Source organism: Sorex fumeus, unplaced genomic scaffold (genome assembly GCF_029834395.1).
Source record: "Sorex fumeus unplaced genomic scaffold, SorFum_2.1 ptg000265l, whole genome shotgun sequence".
NCBI classification, from domain to species: Eukaryota; Metazoa; Chordata; class Mammalia; order Eulipotyphla; family Soricidae; genus Sorex; species Sorex fumeus.
This window is the reverse complement of record NW_026606322.1, coordinates 11,579,857-11,596,252: the sequence shown is the minus strand read 5'-3', so window position 1 is coordinate 11,596,252 and position 16,396 is coordinate 11,579,857. Positions and strand designations below refer to the sequence as shown.

The following is a 16,396-nucleotide window of genomic DNA, read 5'->3' as shown; positions in this document are numbered from 1 at the left end:
GGGAAAATTTGAGCAAAATTAATGCCCCAAATTAGAGAGACAGTATTGGCGAAATTGTCTGCTATAGAGGCAGGGTGAGGACTGCGATGTGTATGTACGTGGCGGGGACAGAGGGGTGATACTTGGGACAGTGGTGGTGGAAAATGTGCACTGGTGGAGGGATTGGTGTTTCATCATTGTGTGGCTGAATCTCAAACAAAAAAGCTTTGTAACTATCTCACGGTGATACAATAAAATTAAAAAGTAATGTGTAGTTCATGCCCAATTCAATCAGCTTAAAGAATGGCTGAAAAATTAGCAGTACTCCTACATTATTTTAAACAAATGTTAAGAACTGCTATGGGATGGTGATAGGAGAGAGACAAGAGAGATATTTGGTAAATGGGGGAAATAGGGGTCTGGATTGAGTCTTCAACTGATGGATTGAAGTATAACATGCAACAGCATCTAAAGAATATTTTTGAGACTTTTGATGGTGAAGGCTTGGTTACAGAATAAACTTTTTTTTGACATATCAAAAATTTATAAGATAAAGTCATGAAATTTATATACAAGTGATACTACATGGAAAGTATCATGTTAAGCGAAATGAGTCGGAAAGAGCAGGATAGACACAGAAAGATTGTATTCATCTGGGGAACATAAAGTAACAAAATAGGAGACTAACACCCAAGAGTGGCCGAGATTAGTACAGGGATTTTGGTCCATGACTTGGAGGCCAGCCACACGTGCTAGGGGAAAAGGGAGCTCAGATAGAGAGGGAGCACCAAACAAAGGGTGTTCGGAGGATCCTCCCAGGATGGGAGAAGCATGCTGAAAGTAGACTATAGATCAAACATGATTGCCACTCAATGCCTCTCTTGAAAACCACAGCACCCAAAAGGAGAGAGAGAGAGAGAGAGAGAGAGAGAGAGAGAGAGAGAGAGAGAGAGAGAGAATAAAAGGGAATGCCCTGCCACAGAGGCAGGGTGGAATGGGGAAGAAGGAGATTGGGAAGGATACTGAGACCCGTGGTGGTGGAAAATGAGCACTGGTAGAGGGATGGGTACTTGATCATTGTATAACTGAAACCCAAGCACAAAAATTTGTAAGTCTATAACTGTACCTCATGGCGTTTCACTAAAAAATAAATAAATAAATAAATAAATAAATAAAATTTTTAATGAATCACCGTGAGGTACAGTTACAAACTTACAAACTTTCGTGCTTATGTTTTAGTCATACAGTTATAGAGTATCCATCCCTCCACCAGTGCCCATTCTCCACCACCAATGTTCCCAGTATCCCTCTCATCACCCCCACCTCATTCCCCATTCCCCCGCCTCCCTCCTCTGTGACAGGGCATTCCCTTTTGCTCTCTCTTTCTCCTTTTGGGGGTTGTGGCAGAATGAACCTTTTTTACTGCATGATTTTGCTTTCCTCTGATAACTTTTATTTGTATTTAATTTTATCTTAGGCAGCACAGTTAACAATACTATTAATGGTATAAATTTTGTACAAGTCATTTCATCACCACACCATAAACCAGGGTGTTGGCTTTCTTCCCCCTTGTTCCAGTATCCACAACTCCTTTAACACACACACACACACACACACACACACACACATACACACACCTCAATTGGGGTACATTCTTTGCATATGTTTGACCCAGTTAGGTCTCTGACATCACATCGTTCCCCTACCTCATGGAGTACAGCCTGGGAGGCTCCAAAACACGATCAGGTGTTGCTTTGGAGCCCCCAAACCTCATGCTTGAATAACCCAGGTAAACCCCCCCGATATGGTATGGTATGGTATGGTATGGTATGGTATGGTATGGTATGGTATGATATGGTATGAGTAGCACCTTTTCTTCTGTTTTTTGCTTTGAATGGCTGGCCCAGTTGGCAGACAATTTCTTGGAGGAAACCCTGGACTTCCTGAACAGGTATAGGAGGCCCCCTGCCATATACTATTTACTGAACCCATTAAAATAATTTAAAATTTCAAAGGCAAACATTTTTTATTAGAAATGACTCAACAATTACTGAGTTCATTTTATAAGATGAACATTTACATATGGCATCTTTTATTTGTTCATTAAATAGGCACTGAAATTTGTCATTTTGGAAGGAGTAGCTTCTTAATAGGATGTGATTCTATTCTGCTTATCTTTCTCAATGCGATTAGAATTGAGTCAAGACATACTTAAAATGGACTATATAATATGCATCTATAATTATATTTATATGAAATGGTATGATACATAATATGTTATATATAAATATTTTAGTCATGTCCAAAGGTTCACTTAATCACTTAACTTCCCGTTAGTTGTCGATTTGCTCGAGCGGGCGCCAGTAACGTCTCCATTTATCCCTGTCGCGTGCTAGTGTAGCCCAATGGCATCTCTTCGCTCCGGGAACATGAAGGGCCTCAAACCGATTGTTCATGATCTTGACGAAGAAGTCTGACCATCTGGTAGGTGGGCGGCCACGCGGTCTTTTGACATCCCGTGGAATCCAATCAGTAACAGCTCTAGTCCAACGGTCGTCTTTAAATCTCATTACGTGACCAGCCCATCTGTTTTTCGACACCTTGGCAAATGAGACAGCGTCCCTGATCCTTGATCGTCGACGGATGTCAGAACTCCGGATTCTTTCTCTCATTTGAGTGAAACGTGATATTCCAAGCATAGCTCTTTCTACTCTTCTTTGGGAGACGTGAATAGCGTTCTCATCTTGTTTGCGTAGGGCCCAGGTCTCTGGGGCATATGTTAATGCAGGAAGAACAGTGGAATCAAAGAGATGTGCCCGGAGCCGGAGGTTCTTCGTCCTCTTAGCTATTTCTTCGACGTTCTTGAAGGCGTTCCAAGCCACTCTCTTCCTCCTGCGCAGTTCGGGTGCCAGGTCATTTCTCATGTTGACCTCTCGACCTAGGTACACATAGCTGTTGCATTCGGCGATGGTCGTTCCATTGAGAGCGAATGGGGCATCAGGAACAAGGCTGTTTCTCATAAACATTGTCTTCGTAAGTTTCAGCTGTAGTCCTACCTTTCCACACTCACGGTCGAAGTCGGCCAGCATTTGTGCCGCTTGGCTGATGTTTGGTGTTATTAAAACAATGTCATCAGCAAAGCGGAGGTGGTGTAGTTGCCGACCATCTATCTTCACTCCCATTCCTTCCCATTCCAGTCGTTGCATGACATTCTCGAGGGTGGCACTGAAGAGTTTCGGTGAAATGGTATCACCCTGCCACACCCCTCTCTTGACATCAACAATGACTTCTTTGTAGAATGGTGAGATCCTGGTAGTGAATCCGCAATACAGCTCACGGAGGATCCTGATGTATTGGGCTTGAATGCCCTGATTGGCTAGGGCTTCAATGACCGCTTCCGTCTCAACAGAATCAAAGGCCTTCTTTAAATCAATGAACGTTAAGCAGAGCGGCATCTTGAACTCCCGAGAAACCTCAATGAGCTTGGTTATTGTGTGGATATGGTCGATGGTGCTGAACCCTTTGCGGAACCCTGCTTGCTCGCATGGTTGTCCTTCATCTAATGTTCTGCCAATCCTATTCAGGATGACTCGAGTGAACAACTTGTAGATGACAGACAATAGGCAAATCGGGCGATAGTTGCCAATGTCATGGATGTCTCCCTTCTTGAACAGTAGTACGGTCCTGCTGGTTTTCCATTGGGACGGAACCTTGCATTCAGACAGGTAGCGAGTGAAGAGCCGAGCCAGTGTATTGATGAGTACTGACGGCAGGTTCTTCAGGTGTTCAGGTCTGACCTTGTCTGGGCCGGGTGCTGTTTGTTTCTTTACCGACGAAATGGCGTTTCGGATTTCGGAAGGGAGACCGTTGGGAACGACATATCCATCCTGTGGAATTTGGTATGTCGGCAAATGGACATGGCTATCGAAGAGATTTGAGTAGAAGTCATGGATAATCTTCTCCATTGCCGTTCTGGAGGATGTGATGGATCCATCAGGACGTCGGAGGGCAGTCATCTTGGTCTTATAGTTGGCGAAGGACAGGCGGGCGTTACGAATACTTTTCCCGGCTTCTGCCACTTCTACCAGTACTTCTGCTCTTCTTTCTTTGAGGTCTTCCTTGATCGCATCTCTGCACTGCTTTGCGAGCTCAGACGTTAGCTTGCGGTTGCCTGAGGCATGCGCCAAACCACACTGGCGAATTAGCTCAAGAGTTTTCGAAGATAGGCGACTTTTTGTGGCTATCTCTCTCTTTTTTTATTACTGGATTTAGCATATCAATTTGGTCTATTTGGCATAGATCACGGATAGCTTGCCAGGCTCTGCCGTGCGGGTTGGATTTTGAAGGATATTTAAGGTACCCTGAAAATTTAGAGAAAAGTAAATAAATAGTCGCGCGGCCACGAATGCTCGGGAGCACTCCCGGGAGCTTGTTGTGATACTCTCTGGATCCTGGCCTTTGTTGGGGTTACACAGCAGTTGGAGGGTGTAACTGTCTAGCTACTGACAGGACCAGTCTCAAACCGTGCAGGCTTGGAGATCTCAGCCCCGGGTCCCACACACCTGGGTTCCTCTGCCAGTTCTGTTATGTCTGAGGCTTATCCAAGTGTGTGGAGAGTGGCTCCAGTAAGGCCTTGGTTGGGGCCTGGAGGTCTTCAGCTGTTGGGCCCTGGCGAGGATAGTCAGACACAGGGTAGGAGACTCTGCCTTGTGCTCTCCCGGGAGCTTGTTGTGATATTCTCTGGATCCTGGCCTTTGTTGTGGTTACACGGCAGTTGGAGGGTGTAACTGTCTAGCTACTGACAGGTCCAGTCTCAAACCGTGCAGGCTTGGAGATCTCAGCCCCGGGTCCCACACACCTGGGTTCCTCTGCCAGTTCTGTTATGTCTGAGGCTTATCCAAGTGTGTGGAGAGTGGCTCCAGTAAGGCCTTGGTTGGGGCCTGGAGGTCTTCAGCTGTTGGGCCCTGGCGAGGATAGTCAGACACAGGGTAGGAGACTCTGCCTTGTGCTCTCCCGGGAGCTTGTTGTGATATTCTCTGGATCCTGGCCTTTGTTGGGGTTACATAGCAGTTGGAGGGTGTAACTGTCTAGCTACTGACAGGTCCAGTCTCAAACCGTGCAGGCTTGGAGATCTCAGCCCCGGGTCCCACACACCTGGGTTCCTCTGCCAGTTCTGTTATGTCTGAGGCTTATCCAAGTGTGTGGAGAGTGGCTCCAGTAAGGCCTTGGTTGGGGCCTGGAGGTCTTCAGCTGTTGGGCTCTGGCGAGGATAGTCAGACACAGGGTAGGAGACTCTGCCTTGTGCTCTCCCGGGAGCTTGTTGTGATATTCTCTGGATCCTGGCCTTTGTTGGGGTTACACGGCAGTTGGAGGGTGTAACTGTCTAGCTACTGACAGGTCCAGTCTCAAACCGTGCAGGCTTGGAGATCTCAGCCCCGGGTCCCACACACCTGGGTTCCTCTGCCAGTTCTGTTATGTCTGAGGCTTATCCAAGTGTGTGGAGAGTGGCTCCAGTAAGGCCTTGGTTGGGGCCTGGAGGTCTTCAGCTGTTGGGCCCTGGCGAGGATAGTCAGACACAGGGTAGGAGACTCTGCCTTGTGCTCTCCCAGGAGCTTGTTGTGATATTAGACATCAATCCCATCATGCTGTTTTCGACACTGGAGAAGAACTGTTCCTTGGAACATGTGATAAAAGAGGCGTCGGTGGTGTCGGTATCCTTTCAACACAAACTTAGTCACAAGCATTGATTCATTTGAATGCCTAACAACCCGAATCGGACGATTACACTTGAATAAATGTGGCTCACTACCGGCAGTTTCTATCTTTGTTGTCTATGCACCAACATCCAGTTATGGTGAAAGAGAAACTGAGAAATTCTACATGGAGCTAGAGAAATTCTATAAAGAAGATCACACCTTCTACAAGATCATTGTCGGTGATTTTAATGCCAAGATAGGACCAAGAAGATCAGTCGATGAACTCCACATCAGAACCCATGGCCTGGAATGGAACGAACAGGGTGACAGACTATCTGAGTTCATCATGTCAACCAAAACCTTCCATGGTAACTCACAATTCCAAAAGGCTAAATCTAAACGTTGGACATGGGAGTCTCCCGATGGACGGTTCCACAATGAAATAGACCACATCATATTCAATCGGCTGTTTTGCCTAACCGATGTTGCTGTTGTCCCAAAATTCCAAACGGGATCAGACCACCATCTTCTTCGTGCAAAATTCTACCTCACAGAACGAGGAGAAAAGAATGCAAGGTTTAAGAAGAAGACTCCCAGAACAACTACCAACTGGGAACTCTTTGGCTCTGTTGTGGCAACATGGGAAGATGCCGTCATTGACAACATTGATGAAGAATACGATCGAATGATTCAGCACCTCCATGATTGTGCAAGGAATGCCAAGAGAGAGATAACCACAAAAAAACGTCTTTCTTCGAACACTCTTGAACTTATTCGCCAACGTGGCTTGGCACGTGCCTCAGGCAACCACAAACAAACGTCCGAACTGGCAAAACAGTGCAGAGAAGCCATCAAGGATGACCTCAAAAACAGGAGAGCAGCAGTACTGGTAGATGCAGCAGAAGCTGGAAAAACATTCGTAATGCCCGCCTGTCCTTCACCAACTACAAAACCAAGATGACTGCCCTCCGACATCATGATGGATCTATCACATCTTCCAGAAGGGCAATGGAGAAGATTATTCATGACTTCTACTCAGATCTCTTTAATAACCACATCCACTTGCCCACATACCACATACCACATGATGGATATGTTGTTCCCAATGTTCTCCCTTCCGAAATCCAACATGCCATCTCATCGGTAAAGAAACAAAGAGCACCTGGCCCAGACAAGATCAGACCTGAACACCTGAAGAACTTACCATCAGTACTCATCAATACATTGGCTCGACTCTTCACACGCTACCTGTCTGAATGCAAGGTTCCATCCCAATGGAAAACCAGCAAGACTGTACTACTATACAAGAAAGGAGACATCCACGACATTGGCAACTATCGCCCAATCTGCCTATTGTCTGTCATCTACAAACTATTCACTCGAGTCATCCTGAATAGGATTAGCAGAACACTAGATGAAGGACAACCATGTGAACAAGCTGGATTCCGAAAAGGATTCAGTACCATCGACCATATCCACACAATAACCAAGCTCATTGAGGTATCTCGGGAGTTCAAGATGCCACTCTGTCTAACGTTCATTGATTTAAAGAAGGCCTTTGATTCTGTTGAGACGGAAGCGGTCATGGAAGCCCTAGCCAATCAGGGCGTACAAACTCAATACATCAGGATCCTTCGTGAGCTCTATTGCGGATTCACTACCAAGATCTCACCATTCTACAAAGAAGTTATCATCCATATCAAGAGAGGGGTTCGGCAGGGTGATACCATTTCACCAAAACTCTTCAGTGCCACCCTCGAGAACATCATGCGACGACTGGAATGGGAAAACATGGGAGTGAAGATAGATGGTCGGCAACTACACCACCTCCGCTTTGCTGATGACATCGTTCTAATAACACCAAACATCAACCAAGCGGCACAAATGCTGAACGACTTCGACCGTGAATGTGGAAAGGTCGGACTACAGCTGAATCTTACGAAGACAATGTTTATGAGAAACAACCTTGTTCCTGATGCTCCATTCGCTCTCAATGGAACCACCAACTCTGAATGCAACAGTTATATATACCTAGGTCGAGAAATCAACATGATGAATGACCTGGCACCTGAGTTGCACAGGAGGAAGAGAGCGGCTTGGAATGCCTTCAAGAGCATTGAAGAAATAACTAAAAGGACAAAGAACCTCCAGCTACGAGCACATCTCTTTGATTCCACTATTCTTCCTGCATTAACATATGCCTCAGAGACCTGGACCCTACTAAAACAGGATGAGAATACTATTCGCGTCTCTCAAAGAGGAATCGAAAGAACTATGCTTGGAATATCACGATTCACTCAAATGAGAGATAGAATCAGGAGTTCTGATCTTCGTCAACGCTCAAGAATCAGGGACGCTGTCTCATTTGCCAATACATCAAAAATCAGATGGGCTGGACACGTAATGAGGTTTACAGACAACCGCTGGACTAGAGCCATTACTGATTGGATTCCACGAGACATCAAAAGATCACGTGGACGCCCACCTATAAGATGGTCAGACTTCTTTGTCAAGACCCAAATGATCGGTTTGAGGCTCTACATGTTCCTAAAACGAACAGATACCATTGGGCTACGCTAGCATGCAACCGGGATGAATGGAGACGTTACTGGCACCCGCTCGAATAAATCGATGAATAACGGGGATTAAGTGATTAAGTGATTAAGTGATCTCTCTCTTGGTGTTCCTCGCACATTCATGGAGGTGCTGAACCAGTCGATCATATTCCTCATCAATGTTGTCAACAATGGCATCTTCCCATGTTGCCGCAATAGTACCAAAGAGTTCCCAGTTGGTGGTCATTCTGGGAGTTCTCTTTTTGAACTTTGCAGCCCTTTCTCCCCGCTCTGTGAAGAAGAATTTTGCACGAAGGAGACGGTGGTCCAATCCCGTTCGAAATTTTGGGACAACAGCGACATCGGTTAGGCAAAACCGTCGATTGAATATGATGTGGTCTATTTCGTTGTGGAATCGTCCACCGGGAGACTCCCATGTCCATCGTTTAGATTCTGCCTTCTGGAACTGTGAGTTACCATGAATGGTCTTGGTCGACATGATGAACTCAGACAGTCTCTCACCCTGTTCGTTCCATTCTAGGCCATGGGTCCCGATGTGAAGTTCTTCAGCTGATCTTCTCAGTCCTATCTTGGCATTAAAATCACCCACAATGATCTTGTAGAAGATGTGGTCTTCTTTATAGAACTTCTCTGGCTCCATGTAGAACTTCTTGATTTCTCTTTCATCATAATGAGATGTTGGTGCGTAGACAACGAAGATAGAAACTGCAGGCTGTGAGCCACATCTATTCAAATGTAAATGTCCGATTCAGGTTGTTAGGCATTCGAATGAATCAATGCTCTTGGCCAAGTTTGTGTTGACAAGGACACCGACACCTCCAACACCTCTTTTATCGCATGTTCCGAGGAACAATTCTTCTCCAGTGTTGAAAACGGCATGGTGAAATTCGTGCCTTCTTGTCTCGGTCAGACCAATGATGTCGTACTTGATCATTCGCGCTTGTACCATCAGGTCCTCGATGGATGCATCTGATGCTAGCGTACGTGCATTGAAAGTACAGACGATCATTTTTGTCTTCCTTCGTTGTGGCAGCCTAGGTCGGCCTTGAGATTTTGTCGGCCTCTCCTTTCTCATCCTTCTCAGTGCTGCCATGTCGGTGAAGCCTTCAGGGTCAGGTGAATGAGACCAGTTGTAGTTACTGGTTTTGGCATATCGAATACACAGCGGATAGCTTGCCAGGCTCTTCCGTGCGGGCAGAATACTCTCGGTAGCTTGCCAGTCTTCCCGAGAGGGATAGAGGCTTTTGGGGCGACCGCTAAACCCCCTTGTAGGTGTTACCATATTTGAACCCTATCAAATATGGTACGACAATTCCGGAAGATGGGTATTTAGTGTCTCATGATGTGTCGCGCCGCGCGGGTCCAGAAGGCGTCCTGGAGTGTGGCGACGGCTGGGTAGTGGAAGTAGTGTCCAAAGGTTAATTTTTACTAAAACTGACTTTTTATAATATCAAAAAAATTCATAATCTGCACATCTTTAACTCCCTTTTATTTAACCTTTAACTTCCTTTATTTTCATAAAGTTGTTCATGGTAATGGATTACATTCTATATTTTGACACCAGTCCCACCACCATTATACCTTCCCACCACCATTATGTTGAATTTTCCTGCCACCACTCAAACCTGCCCCAAAAGGCAGATATGCTAGATAATCTATTTTGTATTGCTTGTTGTGAATAGCATAAGATGTCGCTGCTGGAATTTTAAAATTTTAGATAATTAGGGTCTGGAGAAATCTCTGCAGCAAGCTGTTCAGTTCTGAGATTCCTTTGTGTATCTCTGGATTATGGCTGTTTAAGAACTTAAATAGCAGCCAGAGGCAGCTCATGGGCATGACCTCCAGGGTCCTACAGGGATGAGGAAATGAAATGGACTGGCCCATCTCCTATCCCTATCCCTGAGGCCTGGAGTTTGCCATCACTGAACCCGTGTACCTGCACTTCTCATTGGGTTCTGGAAGTTGGCAACTGCCGGGATTCTTAAGGGGCAGGTGAAGGGATTACTACTCCTGTCTGAAGTACGCTGGTGAAATTGGCCTGGCTTAAAGTCTGAAGGCATCTCTGCAGAGAGCTGCTAGGTTCAGAGATTCTTTTTTTGTGTCACTGGATCATGGCCGTTAAGGAGCTTTGTCTTTTCATGACTTGACTGTGTAATATTTTTCTTTTGTTTTGTTTTGGGGTCACAATGGCTGTGCTCAGGACTTATCCCTGGCCTTGTACTCAGGATTTGTGCCATACCTAGTGATGCTTGGGGTTTTCTCCTGGCTCTAAACTCGGGGATGACTCCTAGGTTTGCTCATGGGACTATGTGGAGTGCTGGGGGACAGAATCCAGGTATACTGCATGCCAAACTTACCTAGTGCGCTGTCTGGTACTAGCCCATTTTTTAAAAGATTAAGTTGTTTGTCTTCCGATTGTTTGCATTCCTTGCATATTTTGGATGAGTTCTTCAGCAGATATGCTTGTCTGATGACTATTATTTTATTTCCAGTTGTTTCATTGGGAAAAATGGTTGTGGTATCTTCTTATTCTAGCTTATAAATTAGCAACAATTTAAGTGAGAGAGGGGGTATGAATATTGAGAAACAAAGAAGTGAGGCAGGTTGTAAAATTATATGTTAAAAAGAGTATTGAATGTGACTGAGACCGTCACTGGTAATCTCTCTGGAATCCATGTAAGTTTTGGAAGAAATCCTGGAGATTTTTGCGTTTCAAAAGAAGTTTGAAAAGAACCAAATGACAGATGGCTCCCTTTGAACAAACAGGACATGGACATTTTCTGCAAAGTCCATTTAAATACTCAATCCTGTATTTGGTACCAGTAATAAATAAATGTTTTCTCCCTAATATATTTTTCTATTTTTTCAGAATATTTTTGCCTTTGAAACTAAGTTTTATGTCCAGAAATAACTTGCTGATATTCATGCCTTAAGGTTTCCTCCCTGTCAGATCTGCATGAACTTGGAAGTTACATAGATCCTAGGGTAGTTTCTTAAAAGAGGAGATATCTTTATTACCATTGCATAATAGTGGGGCCATACTTATGAAGATATTCTACCTTTTCCCCCCACCCATCCCATCCAAGGCATTCTACTTTTCTTTTTTTTTTTTGTCTTTTGAGGTCACATCCGGTGATGCGTAGGGGTTACTCCTGACTCTGCACTCAGGAATTACTCCCAGCGGTGATCGTGGGCCCATCTGGCATGCTAGGAATCGAATCCGGTTGGCTGCGTGCAAGGCAAATGCCCTACCCACTGTGCTATCACTCCAGCCCCGGCTTTCTACTTTTCTGATCATTTGATTATCTCAAGTAATCCATGTCCAGCCTCAAAAGTACAATATTTACTTGCAAGTTATTCATTGTAAAGTTTTAAACATTGATGTAAATCATGAAATCAAGAAAACCCTTCATGTCTTTTATTAACAACCCGAAGTCTGACTAATACTTAGGAGGATTCTAAATAGAACATTTTAAAGGAATCTCTCAAAGATGGGAAAGATTTACGGACACAGCAAGTATGCTTTTTAGCTCTCTCTAAATTTTTGATAAGACTTTCTTGATTTAACTCTGGTGTAACAAACAATTCTCTGGTATGCCAGAAGTCCAATTAGGATGGAAAGACTAGTACTTTCCTATCCTCCCAAATGCTAGCACATCCTGCTAAATATCTTACTGACGAGAGAAAAACAATTGAAAGGAAAGGGAGTGGGGAGATTCAAGTATGGATGTGGAGTACCGCGACAGGCACCAGAGCTGATAAGATCTGTTCCTGCAAAGCAGATAAGACCTGTTTCTGCATAGTGACCCAGTAGGGAGAATCTGGGCACATTTTACAAGCAGCAAGTATCCAACCTTGAGTCTCATCCAACTCTCACAAGAACTGCCATCTAACTGCAACATCTAGCCCTAAATGGGATTGGGCCTGGGCAAAGCAGAGTTGGAAAGGTGATAGGTCAGTAATGCTGAACTCTATGTGATTGGACCGTCCTCTTAAGCCAAGACCCCCCTGTAAAATATGTGTGCATCTGGCAATAAAGCAAGCAGCTATCAGCTTCTCTCAGAGTGGTTTCTCTGCACACCTGTTATCCTTTGTCCCATGTCTGCCCGTACCTGGAATACAATGTATCTGGGCACATTGGGGAAAACTGTTCCCCCAACAAAAAGATGGACTTAAATTGTTTCTATTAGAAATTATAGGAAAAAAGAATATTAACATTTATGACAAGCCAAAAGAATGATCATTGAGCCAAGTTAACAAGTATATAATTTCTGTTGTGACATCAGCTGTATTGCTCCCCAGAGGTTGTACAAAAAGAGAAGAATAGAAAATTAACATATGCCTGAGTTGCTTATATCCTTATACTCAGCAACACTTTATTTTAAATTAAAAACAGAAACGTGCATTTTATGGAGTCTTTGTTCGTTGTTTTTTTTTTTTTTTTTTACCAACACACCTATTCCTCATAGAATAAAGTCAGGCGAGCTAAATCCTATTGTGTTCAGATAAGTATTTAGGTAGTTCCTTTGTGAGCAGCTGCTATTGTCCAATGTAAAATGGCTAAAAGTAATATACATCTTGTCATACAGATAACAAAATATATTTGTCACGTCTTCTTGGTATTTATCCACAGGTCATCCATTTGTCAACGCTGCTGACACTCAGCAATACTTTAGCATTTGTTTTAGTAATTTTTAAATTGAAAAAAGAAATGTGCTTTTGCTTTCTCTATAGCTCTGGAGTCCCGGGCTGGGGTTTGATGTGGGGACATGTGTCTTGCTGTTGTTACGTTTTGACTCCTTGTTTCCTGACTCCATTGTTTTGTATCTAAAATCACAATTTTGTAACCTCTCCTTTTTCTTACACTTACACCCCCCACCCCCAGTGTACTCACTTTTACTCCTGGAAGATTTTTATTTCTCTCAATGTCTTCTAAAACAGCTTCTGCATACATACTGGTCATTTCCATCTGTACATCGATGACTCATTTATTTCCAATGCCACTAACGCAGTCCTTACCCTACCTTAGGCACTGTTCTCTATGATTTATATCCTTAACTTTGTTATTACAGAAATCACCATGCTTTCATGACCTCATTTCCAGGCCTCTCATTGCCAGAGATGACTGCTATTTTTCCTGTTTATTTCCGAAAGTAATCCAATTCCAGCTGTCCTTTATCTGTGGTTTCCCTAATCTTTGACCTATGGTTCTCAACCAAAGTCAATTATCAACCCTTCCTAAGCCCCAAAGAGACATTTGGCAATGCTTGGAGACATTTATGTTGTCTCAATCATATGGGTCCTAAGTTGTGGCCAGGAAATTTACTAAATATCCTAGAAAGTATAAGACAATCTCCCATAGCAAGAGTTATCCTGTTTCAAATGCCAATAGTGCCAAAGTTGAGAAGCTTTGTTTAGCATGATCAGAATTTAGAATTTATTATGCATTATTAATTAGATTAGACCTTTCTCCAAAGATGCTTTTACTTTCCTGAAAGAATCTTGTACTTTTAGCTTCGTTATGCTTTTCTAAAATGTTGAAGTCTTAATCCCTGGTTCCAAAAATATGAATTTATTTGAGGGTAGTTACAATTGAATTGGATGAGTCTATCATCCAGTGATAAGCATTATTAGAAAGAGAATGCCAGTAGAGGAGACAGACACATTTAGAACTCCATCCAAAGATGAGAGATGGGAATTATGCATATATAAATTATAGGTTGCCCAGGAATGTTAACATCATTAAAATAAGTAGAGGCAAAGAAGAATTTTTTTTCAGCTGGAGTCATGACTTTCCTGATACCTTGATTTTGAGAGCCTAGTCTTTAGTTGCAAGCCAGTAAGCAATCCAACTCTTCAATACTTTGTACAAAAATATTAAAAAGTCAATTCACATAATTTGATCCATTAATGTCCTCATTTCCTTTCTTGGCCAATTTCAATAATAAATAAAGCAATAGAATGCACAATCTTGCACACAGATGTATTTATTCCAAATATCAAACAAAAAGACAGAAATCTGGTGGTATGTTACAGTATTCTTGTGTAAAACTTTAGTGCAAAAATGTAAGAAAATATGATAACATTTGAGCCAGTGTAAAGCTTTAAAGGAGCCATTACTTATGTAATAGTCTGAATTGTTTCACTGGGGAGTTCTTCAGTGACATAGCTGAACCTTTTAAAACAGTTTATCCTGTAAACCTGAGATGTGCGTTCTTGGGGTGTGCTCTGTATTCATTCACCTCTTCTAGACTTTAATTCCTTGACCAATAACCCAGAATCTCAAAAGTATAGCATTAGTATCAAATCTCTGATCATGGATACTGTATATATAATTTGAAATACTATGTGATGGGTGACAAATGATTACTGTGCTATATAATTTTGCAAACCTGATATATTAGAAAAAACAAACATAAATGTGATGCAAATATACATAGTAGTTTTTGAATAAATATGTCTATGCAAAACCAACAAATTTAAAAGTCATTTTATTGTGTTGTATAGTTTTAATATTTTTAGGAGAAAATAACATTATGGGTAAATAATTTTAGCTAAAGCAATGGGTTTTACACATTTATATTTGCAGTCAATTTTCAAGAATGAAGATAATATAATTTACTAAATGTATAGTTTTACTTCAGATGAACATACTTGCTTGTATTCTCTTGGAGGCCGCCCAAAAGCCTCCGTACCTCTTGGAGAACCCTGCAAGCTACCGAGAGTATCCCGCCCTCATGGCCGAACCTGGCAAGCTACCCATGTCATATTTGATCTGCCAGAAACAGTAACAGTAATAGGTCTCGTTCCCCTGACCCTGCAAGAGCCCCCAGTACACCACTGGGCTATGCTAGCATGCGACATGGATGAATGGTTCCCGCTCAAGTAAATTGATGAACAATAGGACGACAAATGATACAAGTTATACTTCAGATTAAAATTTTAAGATACTAAAATAGAGAATCAAGGGGCAGATCAGCAGGTACAGCAGGTAGGACACCTACATTGCACACAACCAACCCAGGTTTAATCTCCAGCATCCCACGTGGTCTCCGTAAGTTCACAAGGGTGATTCCTGAGAACAGAACTAGAAGTAAGTCCTGAGCACTGCTGGGTGTGGCCCAAGAGTATGTCTCAAAAATTTTAAAAAGATAATTAAATGTAAATTTATAAGCTTTATTAATAACTTTTGTATCATTGTTTATGTATTTACAAAGGTTTACTTGATTGAATTTATATGTTTGATTTCTTAGGAGCTTAAGGAGTGTGAAAAAATTAATTGTATTAAGTGTGATATAGCTGAAAATGTTTACAGATATACAAGCAACTACATACAGGAATTTTAAGATTTTAGATTTATATGAGCACTTGGTGAACTATATACATTTAATGCATAAAATAAGTAATTTTTATTTTGTGTCTAAATAATAATTTTCAAGATTTTTTTCTCCAGCTGAAAATTGTTGGTTAAAGGATTATGCACATTTTTATTTGTGAAATCTAATGCTAACATAAAAATAAAAAAATTACTTCATTGTCATCCAAATATTTTTAATCATTAGATTTGAAAGTTTGTTGAAAAATTTTAGGAATATCAAGTTTTAAGTTTATAATTGTAGTAGCTTGAATGTCAGTCATAAAACAGACTTACTGTAAGTATTGTTTTCTGCACACAATAGCCTCTATGAGACTGAAGAAAAACCCCCAACTGATGTCAGCCTGGGATGAATCCAGAAAATTCTTTGCGATGGAAGTGAATCTGAAAATTCGGAGTCTGAAAGAACAGCTTTCTGAAAGAACAAGGAAAACCTGGATAGGAGTGAGAAATGGCCTTATTAGTATGGGGACCTTATTAGAGTGAAAGGATGAAATAGGAATCCCCAGGGAAGTAGATGTCCAAAGTCCTTAATTGGAAAAGCATTCAAGAAGTAGCTAAAAGCAAGACGAAGGAAAAAAAAAAAAGTTGGCTGCTGTTGCTTCTGCATAGCACACTGGTATGCTAAAAATGATTCTAACAGAACTTCCCCAGAACTCCTCTCCCTGAAGAGGTTTTAGTCTTCAGAGCCTACTGAGAGACAAATAAGGCTTTTTTATTTTGCGCTTCCTCCAGCAAGCCTGGTGCCAGTGCAGTGGTACAGAAAATCA

At 42.4% G+C, this 16,396-nt stretch overlaps 1 protein-coding gene across 6 annotated transcripts in view; it reads left to right on the top strand.

The window, feature by feature from the left end:
- CD200 (CD200 molecule) overlaps positions 1-16,127 on the top strand; it is a 220,773-nt gene extending 204,646 nt beyond the window's left edge. For all 6 annotated transcript variants that reach the window (XM_056109287.1, XM_056109293.1, XM_056109289.1 and 3 more), the window contains one exon: positions 15,931-16,127. In XM_056109287.1, coding sequence (XP_055965262.1) covers positions 15,931-16,112 — 182 coding nt within the window. In that variant the 3' untranslated portion in view covers positions 16,113-16,127. The remainder of the gene's footprint in view (positions 1-15,930) is intronic.
- Positions 16,128-16,396: the final 269 nt, after the last annotated feature.